Source organism: Protomyctophum bolini (assembly GCF_963924005.1).
Source record: "Protomyctophum bolini genome assembly, chromosome: 6".
NCBI lineage: Eukaryota > Metazoa > Chordata > Actinopteri > Myctophiformes > Myctophidae > Protomyctophum > Protomyctophum bolini.
In genome coordinates, this window is record NC_137867.1 from 23,122,702 (window position 1) to 23,148,205 (window position 25,504).

Here is a 25,504-nt window from a genome sequence, read left to right on the forward strand (position 1 = left end):
CTCTTATATTGCAAGTTGTTTTGGCCCCACTAGTACTATAGGGTATAGGCTACTACTATCTGAGTCTGGCGGTTTTGAAGGAGTCAAGGGATCCGCATGTCTTAATGACTGTTGGTAGAGCGTTACACATTTTGGTGGCATCGGAGCGAAATTAATTTAGTCCCTTGTTTGTGCCGAATCTGGGTTGCACATGGTTTGTTGAACTCCGCTGGTGTTGTGGGTGTGGACTTTGTTGACATTAAGGAATTATTTAGACAGGTACATGAGTATCTTGGTGGTGTATCCAATCTTGTGGACCACCCATTGCAAGATGCTGTACTCTGTCGTCAACCCTATATATAAGCCATTCCAGCCTGTCAAAGTCATAGTCATGTCCAGAAAAGGGACAATTTAGGTTTCAACCGTTTCATGTTGTTAAAGTATCCTTGGTTAAAAAAATCATTGTAAAACATTCACATTTAGGCTATATTAGTCTAAATGATACAGAGTATGTCTTGATTGATTGATTGATTGATTGATTGAGGCTACGCTAATTTATATTTCATATATTTTCCTTTTGCAACTGATACCACGCCCTCGGAGGCTCGGCCCTCCGTATAGGCCAGTTAGGCCTACTGTGGTTAAAGTAGGCGGTAGTAGGCTACGCAGCATCGAAGGCACACAGCAGCAGTTCGCCGAGACGCCGACAATCGGGTGTCGATCGGTCAGCTGATCTGCATTGGTCAACTAAACTATTACGCTCAAATTAAACAAAAGAAAACAAAAAGTAAAGTGAAGTAAAAAAACAAAACAATTAATTAACTGAAGTAGGCTAGTTCGTCTGCTGGAGAAAAAAAGGGGGGGGGGGGGAGAAAAGAAAAACATTTTGATTTAAACCGGTCCTCCATATGATGGCAACGTAAAAAAATCCATAGGCTACAGTTGACAGGTGGATTTGAAAGGTGAGAATTAGAGTCAAGAGAGGGAGGCTCGGAGGCAGTTCACTCAGACTGGCTGCCCACAGACAGTTCCACATTGACACCGGCGGCGAGTCACTGGACAGGCCGGGACACAGAGACCCGGGCAGTTTGAATGATGGCTGGATGTTGTTGTATATCAGCGGAGGACAGAGAGAACCAGAGAATCAACGAGGAGATCGAGAAACAGCTCCGGAGAGACAAGAAGGATTCTCGCAGGGAACTGAAACTGCTGCTATTGGGTGAGCTGTTGACCATAGTTTGGTCAGTAATAATAATAATAATAATAATAATAATAATAATAATAATAATAATAATAAAAAAAACGAATTGAATAATTACAAAAACACCCCAAATGAAAGACAGATTGAGCAACTATAATCTAGTTTTCACATAAATCTAATCGTTGCAGTCAACCTATCTTATTGGTCCTCACTAATGTTCATGATAAAATAGCACTTTCATTTTTATCCAAGCTAACACAAACTGCAGGGTTTAATCAATAAAAGCCTGCAGTTTGTGGTGTCTGAACTGCCCACAGCTGCTCCTATGAGAGTATAGGAACATGTGCTGTTTTATCAACATTACTGAGGAATAATAATACTACTTTATTTGTATATAGCACCTTTCATGACATCAAATGCAGCTCAAAGTGTTTTATACTGAGCAATAGAGGGGGGAAAGAAAAGCAAAGGCACAAAACATTAAAATAATAGCACACAACAAGGCAAATGGCAGTGATTCCATTAGCTGGTAACCTACAGTACAGTTAGCTATTGACATGGGCCTATTTGGCGAAACATAATTCCTGCCAGTGGCATTGGAGACAAATGACCATAACAAAGCAGAAAGCACTATGGCAACGTCCCACTCCAGGAACACAGTCCACTGTCAAGTCTGTGGTCAGTGAGTGGTGAAAGCCTTGACTAGCTGCTGCGGCTGTGTGTCATGCAAATCCCATGCAAATCCAGGCATGAGTTCATGGCTGTTAGGCATTTGGCTCTGCTGTCTGCTGAAACTCCTCGAAAGGGCTGTTCTCCCCCCGACATTCAAATTAGGCTAATTTGACCAAACCCCACCCTGTTAGATTAAAATGCATTTGCCGTAAAAGTAGATAGATACATTTTGACACCTTGTAGCCTATACCATGTATAGGGCTATTAATTAACACAAAATAATGCAAGTGACATTCAAATAAGTCTGCCGCATGGAAAAACAAACATTACCGCCCAGCAAAAAGGGATTATTTATGTGTTTGGCCTTGTGAGATATTGGATTTAAGAGCTTCAGGCAGGGCTACTTTGTTCTCTGACGGCTGAGGAGAAAATATCCTCTCCCTGGTGGGTGCAGCAATGGGGAAGAGGGGGCTACGATTGGTTGGACTTGGACCCTATTCCACTAACCCTAACCACAAAGTTTTTTTTTTTGGTCAAGTGTCCTGACATTGTGGAAAAGCGCACAGACTCGTTATTAGTAATCGTGCCATGTTCTGATGTTCATGACCAAAAAATTTCATTAAAATGTGGTCTCACTTCCTTCTTGGACTACTACTCACACCTACACCCAGCCTCACAAGCTGGAGCAGTGCAACAAAGCATTATGGGCATTCATTGTAGTAATCCAGCAATCCAGTCAAACTCTAGTCAAACACACATATTTACTGTTATCTACTACAAAATAAATACTATTAACATTGAGTGACTGCAGTTTCTTCCAGCGGTGAAATGTCCCTTTAAGTAGATCCAAGTAGATTTTGTTTTTAAACTCAGACAAAGCCATCTATTAATTACTGTTTGTGCATAAAACGTATCTCTACAGATAGTCAGAATTCATTCATTCTTCTTTTAGCCTATTCCCTGCATCAAGGTTCAGCATGTCCGATCCTCCTGCTTCCATCTGGTTCTGTTCTCGGCATCTTCCTCATTCACTCTAGCCACCTGCCATGCCTGCCATGCCCGCAACTATAAACCTATCCCATTCTCTCTTTGACAAACTCTTCTTCTGTATGCTTTCCTGTACTCCCTCATTCCACCACCCAGGCCTGCTTGCTTCCTTCCTCTGAACGTACTTTTCTTAGCTGTCTCAACTCTTCTCTGAACTCCTGTCTCAACTCCTCTCTGAACCCCCGACCTCCCAGTCTGGGCGGACACAAGGCCACTGAGCAACTCCCACCATATTGATTCATAAACTGTATACCGGTATGCTCTATCTTCACTCTCTGCTTACTCTTCATCTTCCTCTGCTTGTACTCCACTGTCAACCTATAGACTAGAGCATCACCAGGGCTGCCTTGCTATGCTTTCCCTTGCCATCACCTTGGAGTCACTGAGCTCTCTAGTCCACCATACCTCCACTCTTTTTTTTTTTTAATATCTTTTTATTGGGTTAAAAAAAAAAATAACCCCCCCTCCCATGTGGGGTCCTTGCTCATGTCAGCATATACATTTGATGGTACAGTACATACGTCTTAAGGCACCCCTCATTTACCTCCCGTCCACCCATATGCCCACCCACTCTTCCCCAATGCAGAGACAATACAGCTGGAAAAGGGGAAGATTACAAAAAATACAGAAGTAAATAAATTAAATTAAAAAAGGAGAAGGGGGAGGGGAAAGAGAAGAAAGAAGGAAAGGGGGGGGGGGGACCACCTGTGTGTGCGCGCAGCCACCGGTTTGCACGACGCATATACAATGCATAAAGGCCTATTGCGTTCACCATTATATAGTTCAAATATTTCAAATATCGCTCATCTCTGGGACAACAGTCAGGGTTTTACGTGATCAACAAAGGGCGTCCATGTTTGCTGGAAAGTTGTCATGGAACCATTAAGTGCGAATCTAATCTTCTCAAGCTTGAGGTAGAATAGTGCATCCTTTATCCATCCGTTATGTGTAGGTGGGGAGACTTGTTTCCATTTCAGGAGTATAAGGCGTCTGGCTAAAAGAGAAGTAAAGGACATTATTCTCTTAAGGTGTAGGGGAATGTTAGACCCTGGGGGAATACCAAACAAGGCTGTTAACGGGTTGAGTGGGATAGGTACACCCAATATGTCAGAATATGATTGAAATATGGCTGTCCAAAAGTCCACCAGCCTAGGGCATGACCAAAACATGTGTGACAAGCTAGCAGCAGGTTGTCTGCACCGGTTACATGCATCATTAATGTCTGGAAATATCTGTGCTAATCTTGCATTTGTATAGTGAACCCGATGAATGATCTTGCATTGGATGAGATTATGTCTAGCACAGATTGAGGAGCTGTGAACCAGTCTCAGAGCTGTCTTCCATGTCGGGTCAGGCAATTCTAGCCCCAGGTCCTGCTCCCATGCCGTCCTAAGATGGTTGAGAGTTTCTGGGTTTATTGAGTTGAGTTCATTATATATTGTTGAAATTAAGCCCTTTGTATTGGGGTTCAGAGAAAGTAAAGAATCCACTGCAGAATGGTTGGGTTGGTTTGGAAAGTTTGGGAATTGTCTTTGTGCAAAGTGTCTGATCTGAAAGTAGCGAAATAGGTGAGAGCCAGGTAAATGGAATTGCTCTGTTAAGTATGAGAATGGTGCCATATGTCCCGTTGCTGTACAGATCTTTAATAGTTCTGATCCCCTTGTCAAACCAGTTTCGGAAGACAGGGTCCGAACATGAGAGCTCAAACAAATGATTACGGTATATTGGAGTTAGGTAAGATAAGCTTTTGAGACCGAAATGCCTCCTGAATTGTGTCCAAATTTGAATAGTGTGTGTGACGGAGGGCATGGAGCTGACTACAGGGATAAGTGGAAGGCCTGAGCATATTAGTGAAGAAAGAGAGTGTTGACTGGAGGATATCTCCATTTGGGTCCACAGAGAAGTATTATCTGGGTTGACCCAGTGGATAATCTTTAAAATGTTGCATGCCCAGTAGTAAATGATGACATTTGGAAGAGCCATCCCACCCAGCAGCTTAGGCCGTTGAAGATAAGCCTTCTTAATGCGATGTGGTTTGCTTCCCCATAGAAAAGATGTTATCATCTGATCGAGTTTTATAAAAAATCTCTTCCTAATAAATACTGGGATATGCTGAATACCTCCACTCTTTTTTTTTTTTTATAATATTTGTTTTATTCGGAAAGTGCAGTATAATTGTACATATAGCATTTCTACAAACGATATAAGAGCAGTTCCCAAGATTTTCTTCTTTTCTTTTTTTTCCCCACCCCTCTTCCCTCCCTCATCCCCCCTCCATGTGGCAACATCTCCAATGTCTCTGTATAGTATAGTCCTTTTTCCTATATAAGGCATCGAGTCCACACTCAAACAGAGACAGGCACGGCAGTAATACTTCAGGTGGTACATTTCAGGAGGACAAAGAAAAAAGAAAGAGTGGGCGGAAAAAGACATAAGAAACAAAAAACACAACAACAACTAAAGTATATACATTTATGCTGAGGGAGACAAAAACAATATAGCTTTGGTCTTCGACCACGAGAGGAGGAGAGGTGTCTTATACATTTTATATTTATACAATCATACAGCAGGCAATGAACCAGTGAGATTACACGAAGTCCGCTCTCAGGGGGGCAATAGAATACCTCCACTCTTATACAGTACATCACCCTGTATTCTTCCATCCTCTTGAAATAGGTGTTCCCAACTGTTCCCAACAATCCTTTTTGCAAAATCCACCACCAGCTGTCCTTCCTTTCTCTCCTAAACACCATACCTACCCATCACCTCCTCATCACCTCTGTTTCCTTCACCTACAGCACATCTCATAGAGGGCCGCTCTACGCGCCCCTCTCTCTCTCGCCTTTGTGCAGCTTCATACTCACACTGACTGTCTCTTCACCTTCAAAACACTGTTGGCATACTTTTCCTTTAGGGTTATACCTTCCTATTTCTTCTCTCGTCCACCCACTCACCTCTGATATTCCTGGCCTTGCTCCCCTTCCAACTGGTCCCTTAGCTTAGACGACCAGTATCTACCTTCCTTATATTTCCATCATATCAGCTAGCTCTCTCCTCTTACCAGTCATAGTGCCAATGTTTAATGTTCAGACGTTCACCCCCACTCTCCTACCCTTCCTCCTCTCCTGCTGCCTTACGTCTTGCCATTATTAATATTAAATGTGTTTTGTATTATTCTGATTAGCAGCTAAGTGGTGGATATATGTCCATTGTCAGCTTGGATGCTCATTTCACCAGCCTTGTAAAAGACAAAGTATAGTACCATATACTAGTGCAGAGATAGCCCAGTCCAAACAAGGATTATTTATTTTGTAACCAAATGAAAACACCACTGGTTCGGGTGCACTGAGTGTCATGATTTGCTTGAAGAATAGCATTTACCTGCCGATCTTATGCAAGCTCCTTCCATCACCAAGAAACTTGACTTGTAAACAAGGTACATTCAAATCAGTTCACTTTGGGTACAGCTTGTTTGTGAAGACACTAAAACATGCAAAACTCAGAGGATCCCAGTAAAAGTAATGACAACAGATTCACAGACACTTGGACCTTGGTTTACCATACTATTTTGATTGGATTTGATACTAAACTAAACAAGCCGGAATGTAGACGGCACCCCGGGAGCAGTATGGGTTGGCGGCTCCCCAGCCTGCATCCTCTGTGAGGAGGAAGCCCAAAAACCTTTGATGAGGCCTTTAGGAGGGCCATTCGAGGCACAAGTGGAGCCTGTAGTGCTACCGTTAAATATGATATTATTAATTAAAAGAATATATGAATGATTGTGTCAATAAAAAAATCAAATCAATCAAATACTATGTGATGGGCAGGTAGCCTATACCACGTTCCCAAAGTTTTGGAAACAGACTCTTGAAACTAGCAAACCAGTATCCAAGAAACCAGAGAACAAGCTTAATGTCCTCACTTGTGTGCATGTACACACACACACACACACACACACACACACACACACACACACACACACATTTGCTAAACAAATGGCTTTGGCCGTGTGCAGGTTGCTTGACAGAAAGAGGAACTGTTGCAGGAACTGGACAGAAAAGTAACGAGGAACAGTGTGTGTGTGTGTGTGTGTGTGTGTGTGTGAGTGAGTGAGTGAGTGAGTGAGTGAGTGAGTGAGTGAGTGAGTGAGTGAGTGTGTGTGTGTGTGTGTGTGTGTGCGTGCACGTGAGTGTCGTAGGAACCGTCATAGTTCCTTTGTCGATTTATAAAATGTATGTATAGGTTTATGAGATTATTATTAATTATATGGCATAGCTCTGAAATAAGTGATATGTAAGGATTTCTTCTTTAGATAGTAAAGTTGATATTCTGAACGTCCTAGTTACTGCCTCTGATTGGCCGACCGCGTACATGCAGGATGTTTATAATGCTGTTGTGTCGTGGGAGACGGGACATGGGAAGTGAGGAAGAGAATTTCAGAGAAGCCAAAACTTAAAAAAAGGCTTAACAGCATCGGCGGTTAATGTGATTTCTGCTGACATTTGGGAGAGACCAAATACAACCCACCCCAAATGTATAAGTATAAGAAAGGATAGTATATGCCATACAGATTGGACAAAATAACACTTTATTCACTGAAAACAATTACATAATAGGGCTTTAAAATAACACTCAGGATTTTACACTGTATTGTCTTGTTGCTCTTTAGGTACTGGGGAGAGTGGGAAAAGTACTTTCATCAAACAGATGAGGATCATCCATGGAGGAGGATACTCTGACGAGGACAAGAGAGGCTATGCTAAGCTGGTCTATCAGAACATCTTCACCTCCATGCAGTGCATGATCCGAGCCATGGAGGCACTCAATATAGCCTTTGCTGATTCCCAAAACCAGGTAGTACAGCTTAGGACAAAACTAATCTTGTGGTTGTTCATCTATTAAGGCACATCATGGGATGCTCCACGTGTGAAGAACATTTTCAATGTAGCATTAAGCATAAAGTCCAAAGAAGCACAGCCACCACAACAGGACATTTTCAAGGGATCCACCAGCAACAGCATTCAGGCTTTTCTATTACTTCTTTAAATATAGGCCTACGTGCTATGATTGCACAAGAGAGAAAAAGAGAGAGAGAGTAGTAAATTAAGGTTGGTGATCTAATCATCTACTGATGAGGACATTCTGATTTGAATTCAACTGCAGTGTGTTGAATATGCATCTCCTGAAGCCACAGCTGTGTGTGTGTGTGTGTGTGTGTGTGTGTGTGTGTGTGTGTGTGTGTGTGTGTGTGTGTGTGTGTGTTTTCACATACTGTGCTTCCAGAGCTATGCAGCCTCTGTGCTGGAGGTGGAAGTAGACAAGGTAGATGAAATGGAGAAAAGTCTGGCAGAGGCCGTCAGGAGTCTGTGGATGGACACCGGGACACAGGAATGCTACGACCGACGCAGAGAGTACCAGCTCTCAGACTCCACCAAATAGTGAGGAACACACAAGACTTAAGGGCTTCCGCTTGAGATAGTTCATTTTATGCGTATGGGGCAAGGCTGGCGGACTGCATGAGGCTTCACAAAGTAGACAGGTCCACCAGTACATTTTGGGTATTTTATTTACCTCCAAAAATAGGAAACAAATGAACACTTAAAGCTACACTTAAGAAAACAACAAACAGGAACTTAAGAATACTGAGGCTATGCCTTCCATGAGGCCCCAACAGCTCTCCCCTGATGTTCATCATAGCTAGCCTCAAGTCAAACTGAACACTGATCATTCTCCTCACCTGCAGCTTGCCTGCTCTTAAACAGGTGGGACAAACTAATTACAATCACAGTAATTGGTAACTCAAACAACAGGCAAACCAAGCCCCCTGAGCTGATCTACAATTAGGCCTACATACTGCTTTTCAATACATACAATTCAATAAATATTTCAGGCGCCAAACACATACAATGAACATGCAAAATAACAGGAACAAACACCCCTGCTCCTCAACAGTGCTTGGCACCCTCCCATCTAGAGAGGAGTGCCAGCACTGATGAGGTGATTCACCGTCAATAAATACACATGTAAATCAGACACCAACAACTCATGCACTCAGCTGGCAACTACTACCCACAGCTGAATTCCATGCAAGGCAGAAGCTAACCAAATCTCCCGTCAGCACCAGAGATTCCTAAGTATTGTGAGCGGCATCGTCACAATACCATATATTACGATATGATGATGCAAGTTTGACTAATGACAGCCTTATGGCAAACAAACAATAAGCAAGAAACAAATAATTAAATAAATAATAACTTTATTTGTATAGCACTTTTCACACAATCATGCAGCTCCAAGTTGATCACATTAAAGAGATAAAGGAAAATAAGGGAACAGATTAAAAGGACCAGAAAAAAGTGCTTTGCATTAAAAGAAAATATTTTTTTCCATCCATCTCCCTTTATTTGGAGAACCATATACATTTCTCTCTTCCACATTTGATTGTTTTCTTTTTCAGTTATCTTACCGATCTGGACCGTATTGCAGAGCCTTCTTATGTGCCTGACCTGCAGGATATCCTTCGGGTCCGAGTGCCCACTACTGGCATCATAGAATACCCCTTTGACATGGAGAATGTCATCTTCAGGTGTGATAGTGATACAGTAGGATACATGACACAAATATCAGTCATAATCATTAATTAAAACAGATAACATTGTCTTTTAAGGGAAGAAGGGGCCAATTCACATTGTTGAGGATGGACAAGGCACAGTACAAATAAAATAGTGCCTACTGGTGGTTAATATTTGTAAGTGCATAGTGACAGGGAAATGAGAATGAATATCAGTCCTATTTATTCAACACATCCCTCAGTGGGACGTTTTCATAATGCTGCAATCAAATCAATCAATGCATTTTGATGCTCATGGGGGTACCTGGGACAATGATCCCCTCGCTACCCAGAATGGACAAGCAAACATAGTACTCATTGTAACATCACAATCCCTTTAAACATTATGTAACATTTTCTGTCCCTGTGCAACAGGTTGTGTAATGTTTGTGCTAAAGTTTAATATAACACATAATAAACTTTGGTGTTGTTTTGAATCTTTTGATTGGCTGTTATGGCAGGATGGTGGATGTGGGAGGTCAGAGGTCAGAAAGGAGGAAGTGGATTCATTGCTTTGAGAATGTCACCTCCATCATCTTCCTAGTGGCACTCAGCGAGTACGACCAGGTGCTGGCCGAGTGTGACAACGAGGTACGAATTTGGGAAATACGTTGGACTTAACCAGTGGTTCTCAAAGTGTGGTCCGGTGACCCCCAATGGTCCTTAAGGAGGTTCCAGGCGGTCCCCAGCTAAATGTGTTAATATAGCATCAAACTCAGTTTAACCGCTTTCAAACTATTAACATCAGCTATTCACACCAGCTTAAAGGGATAGTTCAGATTTTTTTGAACTTAACTTGTATGAAATATTTGCGTTCAACTTTGACCCCTCCATCACATGGAACTATTTTTTGGGCGTAGTGATATGGACACAAAAAACATGGTTCTGTGTGATAGAGGGGTAAAAAAGAACGAAAGTTGCACTAATATTTTAGAAATAGGTCAACAATGCAAATGACGTTAGTTTTGTGGATTAATTTACCTTTACTGCGTGGCCCCCAGTTCCCCCCACAAAATGACCGGAACTACTTGATATTTCACCAAAACCAGAGCAGAACTCCCACCACGGGACTCTGGCAATCAATTAATACAGTTGCAACCACTATATTAATGGCAAGTATTTCATACAACTTAAGTTTAAAAAATCTGAACTATCCCTTTAAATACAACCGTGTGCGTTGTGCGCTTGTAGATCTGCTATTTTCAAATCAATGATTTGCATTGATCAAGATGTGTATCAATGGAGAGTTTACAACATTAGAAGGCATGTGGAGGCATCATAAGAACAAAGATCAAACTGAATTGTAATTTTCACTTGAAAGCTATTGTGAATCTGTGATGTTTCCCTTTCAGAACCGCATGGAGGAGAGCAAGGCTCTGTTTAAGACTATCATCACTTACCCGTGGTTCAAAAGCTCCTCTGTCATCCTCTTTCTCAATAAGACTGACGTACTTGAGGAGAAGATCATGTACTCTCACGTAGCCGACTACTTCCCAGAATTCACAGGTTTGTGTGTGAATGATTGTACGACGGTATCGCTAGCAAAACATAACTACTAGAGTGGGACTTATGGGGGAGCTTACCTAAACAGGTACAGAAATGTGTGTTTGCGAGCATCCAGTTTGTGGCAGTGAACTGATACTTGCTAGTGAGCAAATTATTTATACATAAAAGATTATGTACAATGGTTATTTTTATTATTGCAGTAACTGTTAAAGTAAATGTTGCTGCACATTAAATGCACGTAAAAGCTGTTCCAACAGTAGTAGTAGTACTGACATTTCTATGTAAATAGTCTCTTAAAGAAATGACATTTTCCAGGGGATTGAATTTAGCCTGGTTAACCAGGGGGTTTACCATTCTAAATAAATGAAATGTTTTCAAGGGGGAGTGATTTACCAGGCTATTGTATTTTGTACCATAGTGTAATAGTAGACAAATGTTACATTAGCTTTTATGTTGTGGATGGAAAGATGTTTGGCATAAGGTCACCATGTCATAGCTGTCAAGTGGAAACCTAATTGTATCTCCATATTTTAACTTTTGTTTTGTTTCGTAGTTGGACAGTGTTGAGCCCCAAATTACCCCAAACAGCCAATCTACAAGCTTACAAAATGTCATATCGTTATAAGCTTGTAGATCATCTATTCCTGTATTTGAAGTTGTTCTGTTTTTGAGTTTGTGTTGCCTAATCGAATGCAGACAACAGGTATGCCAGGTTAAAAGTGCTCAAGTCTGTCTGTGGGTATTTATAAATATTGAACTAATGAACAGTATTAAGAAGAACTTGTGAGAGTGACTAAATAACTACAAATGGAACAATGTTTTCCATTTCCTGAAAAGTAACAGCTTTGAACATACAAGGTTTCTCCCTGACAGCCACAATATTCAATATGCTGAGAACAGCTGTGAGAGAATGAGTCCACTGACAGTTTAATTTGATTGAAGGTCGGTTAATGACAGTCATGATTTTTCAGGTGCGCAGAAGGATACTAAAGCAGCACAAGAGTTCATCCTGACGATGTACCAGGAACAAAACCCAGACAAGGATAGGAAAGTCTACTCCCACTTCACCTGTGCCACGGATACAGAGAACATCCGCTTTGTCTTCGTAGCTGTCAAAGACACCATACTGCAGCATAATCTTAAAGAGTTCAACCTGGTATAAAGAGGAACAAGTGACAGACACGACAGGAGCTAAGAAGAGAGGTGTGGAATTCACCCTTTGTCAGCCTTCTGATTGGTCCCTGACTGACTAACCAGCAGGCTCTTTCTGCCTTGTTGTTGTTTCTGCCCGTGTTTATGTTGAATTTGATAAAACACCATTTTTGGAAAAAACTAAAAACAAACACCATATGCCCCGTCACTGTGCTGCACTGTATGTTCCTTTTTACCGACGCCAAGTTTAAAATAACAATTGAACGCACAGAATATCAATATGAAGCAACTGAAAAACACCTTGTAGTGGATGGAGAGAGGATTTTTGTCCAACCACGAAACGGCAACCAATGGGTGCGAAGAGCCTGGGGCAGAACCACAGGCAGGACTTGACAAAGGGTGAATTAGGTGGGGTGAAAGAAAAAAGGTCCAGGAAGCACCAGCAGGAGGAGGGAGGGGGAATAGAAAGGCTGCATTTATACTACACAATAAAACAAATGCTCACTTTGTTTTTCTATGATGGTTTAAACACAACTCTTTTTGTGTTTAACCTGTTAAGTGTGTTCTTTAACAGGCAGACTATTAATTCGCTGTACAGGTTGCTGTGTTTGATAGAAATCCCTAGATCTGTACTGTATGCTACTTTGAACTAAACTGTGAAATCACAAAAATAGTGAGAAGGAATCATTTCATATACTACTTTAAGACAATGGTACATATGGTCAATGGTCAATGATGCACGTTCCACAGTTTACATACGGTAATTTATTTATCATGACTATGGTGTGTTACATAATCTATCTTTTTACAAAATTACTGAAATAAACCAAATCTGACTTTTCCCAAAACAAGTTTAAGAGAGCTTTGGTCCAACTTTACATTTGAGAATTGATATTTTTCGTTTTCTTATTTTGTGTAGAAAATGAGAAAGATGACAAAATGACACAGCATAGCATGTATCCAAGCCATGGTGTACGATTAAACAAAATTATATAAAATTTGAGTAACACTTAAGGTCGCGACCTTAATATAATTTTGTTTTAGCTGTATTACTGTATTTGAGTTTTGCTACTGAAAAATCTTTAGTTGCTTGAACATGCTTCTATATTTTCCCAGGTTGAAAGGTCTATGCTGTTCTCAAGAAATTAAAAAGAAAATGTATTGGATTTCAACATGTTTTCATGTAAAACACTAAGGGCAAAACATGAATAAATAAATAGTACATGCATATATTTATAGCAATAAAGAAATGTGATAAAACATGTATAGTATATATTTTATTTTTTTCTAAAAATGGCACAAAGGGATTATGTCAATTCACAAAAAAATAAATTGTTGACAGAGGCAACATTAATATTTAGTTACATTAATTGCAGCGAACCCAACACCAAAGCAAACCTTTAAAATAAGTTAGAGAACACAGCTGATGGTAATAGTTCATAGTTGGCATTGCATACCAGTGGTATAAAAACATAAAAATCACCAAGTTACAATCTGCAATTTCATAGACTACATTGTAAGGATGTATACAGTATACTTTATCTATATACACACATTGGATTATTTGAGATAAATATACAGATTAATAAGCATTGTATATGTACTGTATAAAAATAGCATGCATCTCTAAATCTCACACTAAATCTTATTTTGTAGGAACATAGAAAAACAGCAAAGGTTTGAAACACAATCTTGCGCTAGATGTGTTATGAATTCATACTCTCCCTTGTTGGTGAACAAAATATTTCCCTTTTAAATAATCTAAGAAAAATAAACAGTGATTATTAATGTAATTAAATAATTAACAGTGTTAAAATATAAATGTGATTTGGCCTTGTTGCACTGTAATGTAGTTCAATGTTCCTCTTCAAACATACTGTATTTTGAATGGTACGTGAATGCAATGAAATAGAGTAGCTTCTACATTACACTAGAGTTAAATATAACCTGAAATATCTTTAAAATAAATTTAAAATAAGATTCTAAACTTTATATTTGATTCTAGAATAGCAGGTGTTAGTTTGAATTGTGGAACATGAAGAAACATGCTTCAATGTAAATGGAAGTTCAAAGTTGACAGGAGTTGCTCCCTTAGACTGTATGGAGTACTGTATACTCCACTAGGCATGCACACACATGCAAACACACCAACACACACACTCGGACACGCACTCACTCACTCTTTTGCACACAGTCTTACAGTCAGAATATAGTGTCTACCACTGGTCATTGCAGGTTGTGCAGATAAACTAAACTGACATGCAGCAAAGAATAAAGGCACTGGCACACAGGGCTTGTGTGTGTGTGTGTGTGTGTGTGTGTGTGTGTGTGTGTGTGTGTGAGAGAGAGAGAGAGAGAGAGAGAGAGAGAGAAAGTGCATGGACACTCGGTCTTTCATTTCTTGGTTTGTTGCTCATTTCTATCGGTCAGCATTTGGGTAAACTCTCCCTGGCTTCCTCCAACATAGCAAGAACCCACTGGAAGCGTAAAAACATGTACCACAAGCAATAGTTATATATATAATATAGTAATATGATCACTAACACTATAGTTCCTAAATGTTTTCATTTCATGGACATCCAAATTAATATGCAATTTGCCACAGACCAACATCTGAAAATATTTCGTTCCAGAGCGTACATAACCAGTACAAGTTCTGAAATGGTGTATCCAAGTGCTCATATCATGTGTCATTCAGATTGTCAAGTGGGTAACTGGGCATCTTGACTCAAATATTGTGTTGGTAGGTTCCCGACAACATGACACAACCATTTAAATATCAATAAAAAAAGTATTTTTTTTAAATAATCAAATTAATGATTTCTCAGTCTTGATACAACAGATGCACTACCTACCTACATACAGTACTTACCACTGCTATATCCGGCGTTTTGAAATTAATGATCTTGCCAAACTCTTTGGGATGGAAAACCGATTTGACTCTCTCCTGTGAAACACAATGGCAGAGCAGGTTAAGCACAATAATCAGCATTTTGAGCAAAGGAAAAAACTAATTAGGATATTGCATTAGGGCATTATTCTAATTTGCACAATGCATTGAATGGACCAAGTGAAAGCAACCCCAGTCCTGAACAGTGGTTGGTTTTGTTTTGTTCAGGTTTCAGTTTGAAAAACTAAAAGGCAGATCACTGGAATAACAAACTAGGTCCATTATAGTTGTTAAGGTAGTGGCTGCATGCTGCAGCTGGCTATTAAATGACACCAAAGCCATGTCTGAAATATAAAGCATGTTTACTCAATAAAGCACAGAGGAAATGTTGCTTACCATCATACTCTAAAATGGTATATTTTATTTATTTATAACACATTATTTGAAAATGTATTATGAGAACACCATGAGAACAAGTAAGTTACAGCATAAAGATACTAGGGATTGGTTTTCGTTTGTACCTTAGCCTCGATGCGAAGGCGTCTCTCGTCTATGATCAGCGGGTCCTTGGTGAACTCATCAAACAGATACTGCCACTCACAGGTTAGCTGACCAAATGTGCCCCTCGTTACAAAGAAGATACCCCTGGAGAGTAAAAAAAGACAGAGCTAAAAAATACCTACTTGTATAGTAGGAGAGAGGGCCGTAGATACAAAATAAATAAAGGTGACACAAGACAGTGAGACTCAGAAGTCAATGAGGGCTAATTTATACTTTGTTTGTATTTTTTTGTATTGAACTATTGATACACGTCACCATTATTAGGATTAGCAACATAAGACAATATGATTTCAACGAACTGCCTCCAAGTGTGATGTACGTGGAATTTGTTTGTTCATTAAGGTGGCACACCAGAATGCTTTACTGCGATTAAAACAAATTCTGTTGCATATTGCCGGAAAGTGCGCTTCGTTTGGCAGGTGTGAAGGCTCATTCGCGGATCAAACAATCGCATTCTAGTTCGCCAAAAAACAGGGGTTTCGCTTCGCTTCCAAGCACACCTGACTTCGATTCACTGCAGGTGAAATGCAATCCGCATCAAATAAAGGATATGAAACGTGAGGAGTAAACACAGTTGTAAACGAAGAAGGATTTTTTTTTACGCAGCGCAAAGATGCCCCGTTACCGTGGACAGACGTGGTTGAATGAGGAGACCGAAGCACTCATCGAAATATGGTCAGACGAGCACATTAATCAATTTCTTAATAAAAACACTGCAGTGTACATAATATTCAGTCTGTGTGTAAACATGGAGCACTGTCACTGTGTGTGGGGATCCGTGTGGGGACTTTCTTCTAAATATAAATAGCCTACTTCAAAGTTAAACACATAGCTCAGCATGATCTATAAACTGTAGCCAACATGGCATATGGATGCATAATCAGTTTATATGATGATCGGATCATCTATGGGACTAATAGTATATTGTAAACTCAGATAATACATATTCATAGATATTAACAAAAACATTTTATAAATTAGACGCAGTGTATGACTGTTCACAAAATTGTTCCCATTTCAATTAAGGGTTTGAAATGTGCTGTAAACGCAGAACAAAAAATAAACAAACAAGACAACAGTAAAGCCTATCATTAAAAAGCCAGAAATGTGATGGTCCCACCTCTTGGTAATCATGAGGAAGTCAGAGTCGTTGATCTTGGCGTGAGCAAAATATCTATATTTTGCAAAACGTCCATTCTCAATTTTCTGGAGGAAGACAGAAAGAATAAATGAATCATTAAACCACACAATTATACTAAATGTGTCAAATGTGAAACTGAAAGCTTCAAACACTAATGTACTAATTAATAAATAATATAGTCATGGATATAACATTTGATGAAATGCACGACGAAGCATCAATGTACAAAATTATGTCCTTCTATGACGATGTCTTGAGCAGTGTCTGTGTGTATGTTGCTGATGGGGAAAATGAAATGAAAGATGAAAGAGATGAAACCAAGACAATGTGAGGTATAATTGAAAATGAAATGAAAATATTTTATTGGGAAAGAGAGGAAGGTGACTGATGGCAGTTAATTTTTAACAGAGTGAAAACAGGACATTGATGAAAGAAGACGGCGTTGAGATATGAATTGCATGAAAATGATAAAACGAAAGGAAAAAAAGCAATAATTAGGTTTGATTTATAGTCCAATTTGCAGGTTAAAAATGTCCCTGCATAAATGGTCAATAGTGCTGGCATGGTTAGCATGTAATTTAATTTCAAAATAATTTTTGCATGACCAAAAAAAGTACACTTAAAAATGTATGCTGTTGTAGATGATGGAGCATTTAACTGGGACGGAATCTTGAATGGATCACATCATTATCATTTTGAAACAAACCAATTATGGGGCGAACATTTGGCAAGAATAGCAGATCTACAAGCTTACAATGCATTGCGATATGCTCTGGTCAACTAAGTATATAATAAGAGGTTAATATTCTCTATTAAGTATATTTGGCCTATATTTGGAGGAACAATTATCTATCTCAATTTTGTCTGAATGTAAACAGTCACAGATTAGCCTGCAATTATTAATTAACTGGCCAACAATCTATTAGATCATTTGTCAGCAGTAAAGCTCAAGCTTATTTGAAATAATCAAGATTAACTGAATCCATTGTTCATGTCAAATCAAAAATATACTGTACAGTATAGTCTTACACCAGTTGGCCATGGAGAAAAAAAGGTGAAATGATGAAAACAATGTTGTGAAATACAAAAAGAACAAAATGAATATAATGATATCATAAATGGACATGAAAACTTTTTTTTTTTTACAAAGACCAAAACATAAAAATAAAAGTTGAATAATCTGTGGTCTGTTCAAAAGTCAATCGTTTCCATGAACAAACACTAGAAACGATACAGATGCAATAATCTATATTACTGACACACTTAGCCTGATTTATATTTGGTTGTGCAACATGTCTCACACCGAAAATAGCAGATCCGCTGTGAGCATGTAGATCTGTGTTTTCAGTGCGAGACACCGGCGCACAACTTAGAATAAATCGGACATAATCTAACGCTGGCACTGAGAAATTCCCTTCTAGCTGACTTCATCTTCCCCATGCTCATTCATCCTCCTCATCCTCATCCTCATCCAATGTGTCAGTCCTAATCCATTCAATGAAGACCAGTCTCCTCTGTGGAGATGACAAGAGACAAGACAAATCTGAGATCATAGCAGAGTCTAGCCTCTGTGCTATCTGATGGACAAGACAAGAGATAAGACAAATCTGAGGTCAAAGTAGGGAGGAATACAATCTGTCTATCCTCTATGTCTATGCTATCTAATGGACAAGACAGCTCTGAGATCAGAGAAGAAAGAATACAAGACAGCTCTGAGATCAGAGAAGAAAGAATACAATCTGTCTAGCCTATATGCTGTGCTGTCACACCATAATAATTATGTCCAGTAATATTCTGAAGAATGAGGCCTGGCCAATTGTGAGTTGAGTTTGCATAAATACTAGTGTTGTAAAAATGAATGTCTAGCAACTCACTGAAATCTAATCAAAAATAAAACTATGATCATTTGTTTTCTTTCTTCAGGGTTAAAAGAAAAGTAACTTTCATCTAACTTTTCTGAGGAATCAATGTACATATTTTAGCATAACAGATTTTTTTTAAATCTTGTATTCAGGTGCTACAGCATAATCATTCTTTATGGAGCCTACATTACTGCATGGGTAGATCTGAAAACATGTTAACCACTGTTTACTACAGATGCCAACCACACTACAGCTCATCTGTCCAGCCCTTTAGTAAACAGAAAATCAACTTTAAGGTCGGGATACCAATTTTATCGGAAGAGAGAATCCCACACAGTATTCCAGTTCCAATTCTGTATGCTGATTTTTGAGTGGTGCAACCACTCCAAGGAACAGCAATGTCCGTGTCTATGCGCCTATGTGGCCATGAGCACCAGTATATGACTATAGTGTACCAGTAGGGGCGCTGTTCTGCCAGAGAGAGAGAGAGAGAGAGATAGTATTAGTGCTGCACTGTTGCCTGCTAATGAGAGAGAGAGAGAGAGAGAGAGAGAGAGAGGAGGGGGGGGGGGGGAGGGGGGAGTTGCACCACTCAGTTCACACAGGTGTGATTTTTGTTCATAGCTCCCAATTTAACGTATTTATCCTGCATGAGATCTGTCTCTTGATTGGATAAAATTGGTATCCCAAGTTCCCAACCCGATTTATTTTTGCTGATTACTAGAGCTATTTAACACTAATTTTAACAGACAATATCAACATCAAACAACATTTACGACAATATGCTAAACATCTAAAAGCTTGGCTCAAATCACCGGCATTATAACAAACTACTGCCAAAGGCTCAATTTACACATTGTCACACAGCCGTTGCATTCCACAAAAAAATATTATATGTATTATTTAATTCTGTTCAGCACAAGGATTGTGCAGCTACACTGAGGTACAACAACAACAACTAGTACTGCTCTGAAGTAAAACTAATTACATTCTGACAAAGAATTGACAGAATGTACAATAGATTATTACATTTTCCAAATGCCCAAATAATGTTGCCCTGTTAACTGTGCCTGTGTGTGTGCGTGCATGCATGCATTCCTGACATACTGTAGGTGTAGGCCACATTCTGGGCCACATTTGGGACCTGAGCCCAGCTGATAGAGGACAACTGGCAACAGATTTTTATGAATAAGATTTGATGGTTTGAAATGTGATTCAAATCTGATTTCTGAAGATCCGTCTCAGTTTGGACTCTTCGAAGCCTGATTTATAGTTCATCGCATGAGGGTGACACTTGTGGAAAAGTTCAAGTGACACTGCGACGTGTTGTACGTGACAAACCGTGAGCTTGTAGATCTGCTATATTCCACAAGAAACAATTCATATGACAGAGCATTACTCATGCCTGTCGTTACGTGATTATAACACAGCAGCCAATGCAGACAGGTCGACAATGTCTAAATGCACAAATCCGACCTGATCACAAATAACTGTGGACAATCAGTCCTAAAGATCAGGTTTGAGAAACAAATTGGATTTGCCAACACAGTTTGAACAAAGCCTACAGTATAAGGGTGGGGGAGGTGCCGTCTATGGATCTCTGACTTTGATTGCGGACTACTTATCAATAAACATAATGGGCAACTTCTGTGGCAAGTGTTGAAGATCAACATTCAACAGAGATAGGAAGCACACTAGGGGTGTGGAGGATAGGATATGAGGATGGATATGGAATCTAACAGCATAAATATGTTTCCACAACTGAACAAGATACTACTGGAAGCTTTACGTCACAGCAAACAGGAACAGCTACAGACGTAGTAAAAACACAATTCATAGACATTGTTTTTCCACGGTCTTAAAGGGCCACTTCACCCCTTTTGCAACCAGAGCTTATTTTAATGATGTTTAGGACACAAGAAATCCTTTCCTGGGGTTATTATGTGTGTAATGTTTTTGAGGGGCACTAGCCCCTCTGTTACGGACCACGGTCCTTGTGATTATTTGTTATTTGTTTAAGTATAATTATTATTTATGGTGTCTATTAAATTAGTATAATAATTATAAGTTTGTTATTATGTTTTATGGCATGTGCCAAGTTGTATTTCTTTTGCTACAGTACTCAAGTGAATTGACAGACATGGCTCTGAGTGACAGGTCCCTGATTGGACCTGCCCCTCTGTTCCTTATTGGTTCTCCCTGACTCCCTGACAACACCAGTTTACTGTTGGCTGGGCACTCTTCCTGTCTCTCTATAAAAGCTCAGTTGAACTTGGACTTCACCAGAGGACGACAGCATATCAGCAGCAGAGACTCGATCCCTCTAGTCCTCTCTTGTGCCTGCCTTATTGTTTCATTTTGTCCTCATTTCATATATAAGTCTGTAGCCTATTATTTGTCATTGTTAAATAAGAAGCCCGGTTCCTACTCCACCATGTAGAGGTGCCAGGTAACTTTCTTTTTCAACTTATTGTATTTTTGATTAGTTAGGGTAGTTTAGAATTGTCTTTTGTTTAACATTTTGTTAGGGCCTTTAGGTAGGGGTAAGCTTTTGATTTTTAGTTAGATTCATTTTATTAGAATAGAACCTGCACCTTGAAGCCAAAATGTGAGAGTTGTGAACCTCAGAACGAGAAATGTAAAATTGTCTCTGCTATTGAACAAAAAAGAGCTACTACAAATAAATTGAAGTTCTTTTCAACCTGTCTCCTAGCAAATTGTGTTATATCCCTTCACCCTAGACGAAGGTCCATAACACCCTCCTATACACAGGTTCAATGTTTGTCTTTAGTTCAAAGTTTGTTTTGTAAAAGCATTGACAATGAAGGGAAAATTCACGTCATAATGTGTTGTTTACGTCATATTGTTAATGGCGTTTAATGTTTGTGTTGGCACCGTTTGTTTTATATCTCCATTAGATCACCTAAGCGCTCCTCACTTTACACGGGTGTGATTTTTGCATTATGGGCATTGTAGGAATTCAGCAATCCAGTCAAACCCTATAGTCAAACACACAGACTTCATTATTGTTTCTGGCCATAGGGTGCAAATTTCTAATTGTGCTACTGTTATCTACTACAAATACTATTAACATTGAGTTACTGCAGTTTCTTCCAGCGGTGAAATGTCCCTTTAAGAGTGTCCAGGTGGATGATGGAAGAGAGGGATATCCCTGTCTTACCTGAAGCATCTGACTACCGAGACCCTCCCTCTCCTTATATGGACGTATGACCCCGTCCTCGTGGATGAAGCGAGGAGGACGCAGAGACTCAATGTCCTGTGAAGTCTCTGCCGCCCTGAATGGGAACACACACACACACACACACACACACACACACACACACAGTCACACACACACACACACACACACACACACACACACACACACACATGTTGATTAGTGTTGTGATGCGCATACACAGTTCAATAAAAAATCTGCATGGGTTTGTCCATGCTTCAGAAAGGTCAATAAGAGATTATTGAGTTCAGTAAGTCAAATAGCTACACACAAAATGGCTAACAATGGATAATAATGGATTGCATTTTTATAAGGCTTTTCTATGCAGAGTTCTTACTCAAAGCGCTTTACAATGGTCCATTCATTCATACAGTCGACGCCAGCGTCCTCACTTCCCACATTCACACACCGCGACCACTGGAGGCAATAGTCTATATAGGGCTATAGTCTAAATTTACATTTATTACTGCTAAATTAACCGTACAACCAATGCAGTAACTTGTATTGAATGCATATTTGTACAGAATACATTAATTTCCTTTATCTGGAAAAAAAAATCTGGAAAATTAAAGGCATTGTCAAGCTTTACAAAAATCACTTGGATACCTGATTTTCTTTCCTTGGGTTTTATGAGCAAGAATACGGGTTGGGTGAGTTGAGTAACAGTAACCTGACCTGTGCTTCACTAATATGCATACATTTCTGCACACACTTTCTAATAGACAAATACACAATTTGCGCATGTACTAGATTGACTATATGCACATTTATACAGATGTGATATAAACACACCTCTTGATCCCTTGGAAGGTACTGCTGGCCATGTCGATAATGCCTCCTGTAGGTCTGGCCACTGCTCCCACAAGACCCTTCCCTACACCCTTAAAGAAGCCTGCCGCACCCTCCTTCTGAGCACCTGTGAAATAAAAACACACCATCATATTTTCCAAAAAGCCCTAATCCAACTCAGTGTATTTCTCTTTACACCAACTCACTGTTCAATAATCTGCTCACATGACAATTATCCAGCCCATTTGCAATCCTTTTTGGGGGAAGAGACATTTTATGATTTTATGATGGTCATTGTGTAGAGGACTGGCAGAGAGAGAGAGGAGACATGCGAGACAAGACATGCAGAGAGCATATTGTCTGTGCCCCAGATGGCTGACCCACCTATTATAACCGGAACAGTGAAGAAACACACAATTTAAGGTGGCATCCTCTGGCATCAATCTGTATGTGAGACAGAGGTGTAAACTACACATACCTTTTATAGGTTTGGTGACAATCCCTGTGATCCCGCTGACAAAGCCCTGAGAGAAGAAACCAGTGTTACCCCAACACAGTGACTTGATTATACTAATATGACATGAAGAGAAGAATGGCTGCTGTGTGAATACTGTGTGAATGCTTCTCCTGCCCAGGTCCTAACAAGATGTTTGTGGTGCTTGTAATGTACAGTATACACTGGTATTGATGGATCCAACTCTAGAATGAGGTGTTGGGTTCTGCTGATCCTACGTACAGACACCAGTCCCTTGCCACCTCTGGCCAGCCCCTCTCTCAGACTGCTGGGCTGTTTGTTCATGATCTCCCGTCTCTTCTGCTGGTACTCCTCATCCATCGTTATGGCAGCGACACCCTTTGCCATAGCACCTGTGATCCTGGAGGCTGCACCGGCTAGGCCCCCTGGGGAGGAGAGGAGAGGGGAGGAGGAAGAGAAGAAAAGAGATCTTAACATTTTAAACTTTGCTCAAATTTTGTTAATAATGTCCTAGAAATCAATGTATAGCCAGAATGGTTAGAGGAAGTGAACGTCTGAAGATATTAATACAAAGAATGCCCAGTGCTTACCTACAGCTCCACCCACCAGAGCTTTCACTCCAAGAGCCATGCCTTCCACAAACTCCTCAGGCCCCTGGATGGCTCCCTAGAAAACCCCAAACAACCATTACAGTACACATAAAGGAGTGCTATATTTTAGCAGTACTGGGTGAAAAAAAACAAAAACATTAATGGTTCTATGAAAGTATACTCCAGGTTTTAGATTGGAATTCACAGGTTACCAGTAATATTTACAGGTTAATAACTAAAGAAAGAAAAGAAACAGCAAAAAAAAAAAACCAACAACAACAATAAAACATAATATAATACAATATATACAGTATAAAGAGTCATACCTGATAGGGCTCATAGAAGAAGGCCTCCACTCCTTCTGACAGCCCTCTGATCAGCCCAAAGGGATTTCCCAGCACATCCAGACCAAGCACCAACACATATGCTTGTTTGATGGCCTGGGATATAAACATGGACACTGGTAAGTTGATTATTTCCCCAGGGCAAATACATCGATGAGTCAGGTCATGAGTTGGCGTCCAGGTTTAGAACCTTACGTTGTAAGTAATTAATGGACTGAGTACACAAGAGCAGGGGCTTTTTTTTCTAATATATTTTTTATCCCATGATTTTGTAACCCGTTTTTCACCCCTGTGTCAATCATCTAATGTGATCCTGGGTTCTACACACCCTCCGCCACCCTCCGCCAACCTGTCCAACTTGCTCCTTTACACCTGACAGGGGGGAGTTTCCCTGGTTGGACGTAGCGCGTGGAAGGAACACGTTATTCCAACCAGTTCCTTTCCCCTCCATCAGGCGCCCCGGCTGGCCAGGGGGAGGCAGTTTAGAGACCAGGATTAATGCATGTTTTTGTGAGGGTACCTACCCTAGGGGACACGGGGAGAACATGCAAACTCCACACAGAAAGGCCCTTTCGCCAACCCCGCCTTCGGGTATGGGCACTGATGACGCGGAGGAGGAAACACGCCACCAGCACCCACAGCGCTCCGAGCGGGAATCGAACCCAGGACCTTCTAGCTGTGAGGCGACAGCACTACCAACTGTGCCACCGTGCCCCTGAGCAGGGGCTTTTTCACAAACGTTCCCAGTGTTTGTGGGTGCGTATCCTCTGTGCTGTACCTGCTTGGTGTAATGACCTATAACCTCCCACTGGAGCTGCTGGGTGGTGCAGAACTGGAAGGTCAACTCAAAGAAGGCCAGTCTGAAAAACAACAACACAAACATTACAAATGATGCACATGAGAATGTGAAAAGTAGATGCGTTTTGAAATGGTTACGGACAAAAATAAATAAAGGTGTTCCTACTTGAAGACAACATCCTGTACGTCAGTGAGTGTGGCTCCTATACTCTTCAGCAGCAGGTTGAGAGACTGGATAGGGATGAGTTCTGTGTCTCTCTTCTCTTTCATACCGTCCTCTCCGCCCGTACTCAGAGATAAACTCAGGTGCAGCTGGAAATGCACAAGGTATGATTACCCCAGGCATTCTCAAATCAGGAATCAAAAGAGCATTACTGACGGGGTGGCACAGTGTATCAGACTCTGCCCGGCTAAAGTGGGGATTCCACTTCAGGTTAGTGGTTAAGATGTTTGGCCTCAGTGTCCCTTTCCACATGGGAGACCCAAGTTCAAATTCCAATTATACATTAGTAATTAGTAAATGTAAATTCTGACAATGACAACAATTTGAGGGGGACATTGAAATCCCACTAGCCTAAAGGGGAATCACACTAATGCAGTATACATTTGTAATAATTTTCTTTTAAAGCCGGTATTAATTTTACTGTAT

At 40.2% G+C, this 25,504-nt stretch overlaps 2 protein-coding genes across 6 annotated transcripts in view; one reads left to right on the forward strand and one right to left on the reverse strand.

The window, feature by feature from the left end:
- Positions 1-891: 891 nt before the first annotated feature.
- Positions 892-13,206, forward strand: gna14a (guanine nucleotide binding protein (G protein), alpha 14a). The gene is made up of 7 exons (XM_080766460.1): positions 892-1,198; positions 7,569-7,753; positions 8,183-8,337; positions 9,357-9,485; positions 9,971-10,100; positions 10,862-11,015; positions 11,987-13,206. The coding sequence occupies exons 1-7, from the start codon at positions 1,072-1,074 to the stop codon at positions 12,175-12,177; spliced, it is 1,071 nt and encodes a 356-aa protein (XP_080622586.1). The 5' UTR covers positions 892-1,071; the 3' UTR covers positions 12,178-13,206.
- Positions 13,207-13,431: 225 nt separating this feature from the next.
- The window catches only part of vps13a (vacuolar protein sorting 13 homolog A), a 51,598-nt gene continuing 39,525 nt past the window's right edge, over positions 13,432-25,504 (reverse strand). For 2 of the 5 annotated variants that reach the window (XM_080766413.1, XM_080766412.1), the window contains 12 exons: positions 25,022-25,167; positions 24,836-24,917; positions 24,040-24,153; positions 23,714-23,789; positions 23,385-23,548; positions 23,127-23,172; positions 22,652-22,775; positions 21,803-21,917; positions 16,739-16,824; positions 15,579-15,702; positions 15,040-15,114; positions 13,432-14,644 (listed from right to left, as the gene is read on the reverse strand). In XM_080766413.1, coding sequence (XP_080622539.1) covers positions 14,594-14,644; positions 15,040-15,114; positions 15,579-15,702; positions 16,739-16,824; positions 21,803-21,917; positions 22,652-22,775; positions 23,127-23,172; positions 23,385-23,548; positions 23,714-23,789; positions 24,040-24,153; positions 24,836-24,917; positions 25,022-25,167 — 1,203 coding nt within the window. In that variant the 3' untranslated portion in view covers positions 13,432-14,593. Of the gene's footprint in view, positions 14,645-15,039; positions 15,115-15,578; positions 15,703-16,738; positions 16,825-17,087; positions 18,274-21,802; positions 21,918-22,651; positions 22,776-23,126; positions 23,173-23,384; positions 23,549-23,713; positions 23,790-24,039; positions 24,154-24,835; positions 24,918-25,021; positions 25,168-25,504 lie in introns of those variants that run through there. The other 3 variants (XR_013964255.1, XR_013964256.1, XM_080766414.1) reach the window with 3 other exon arrangements.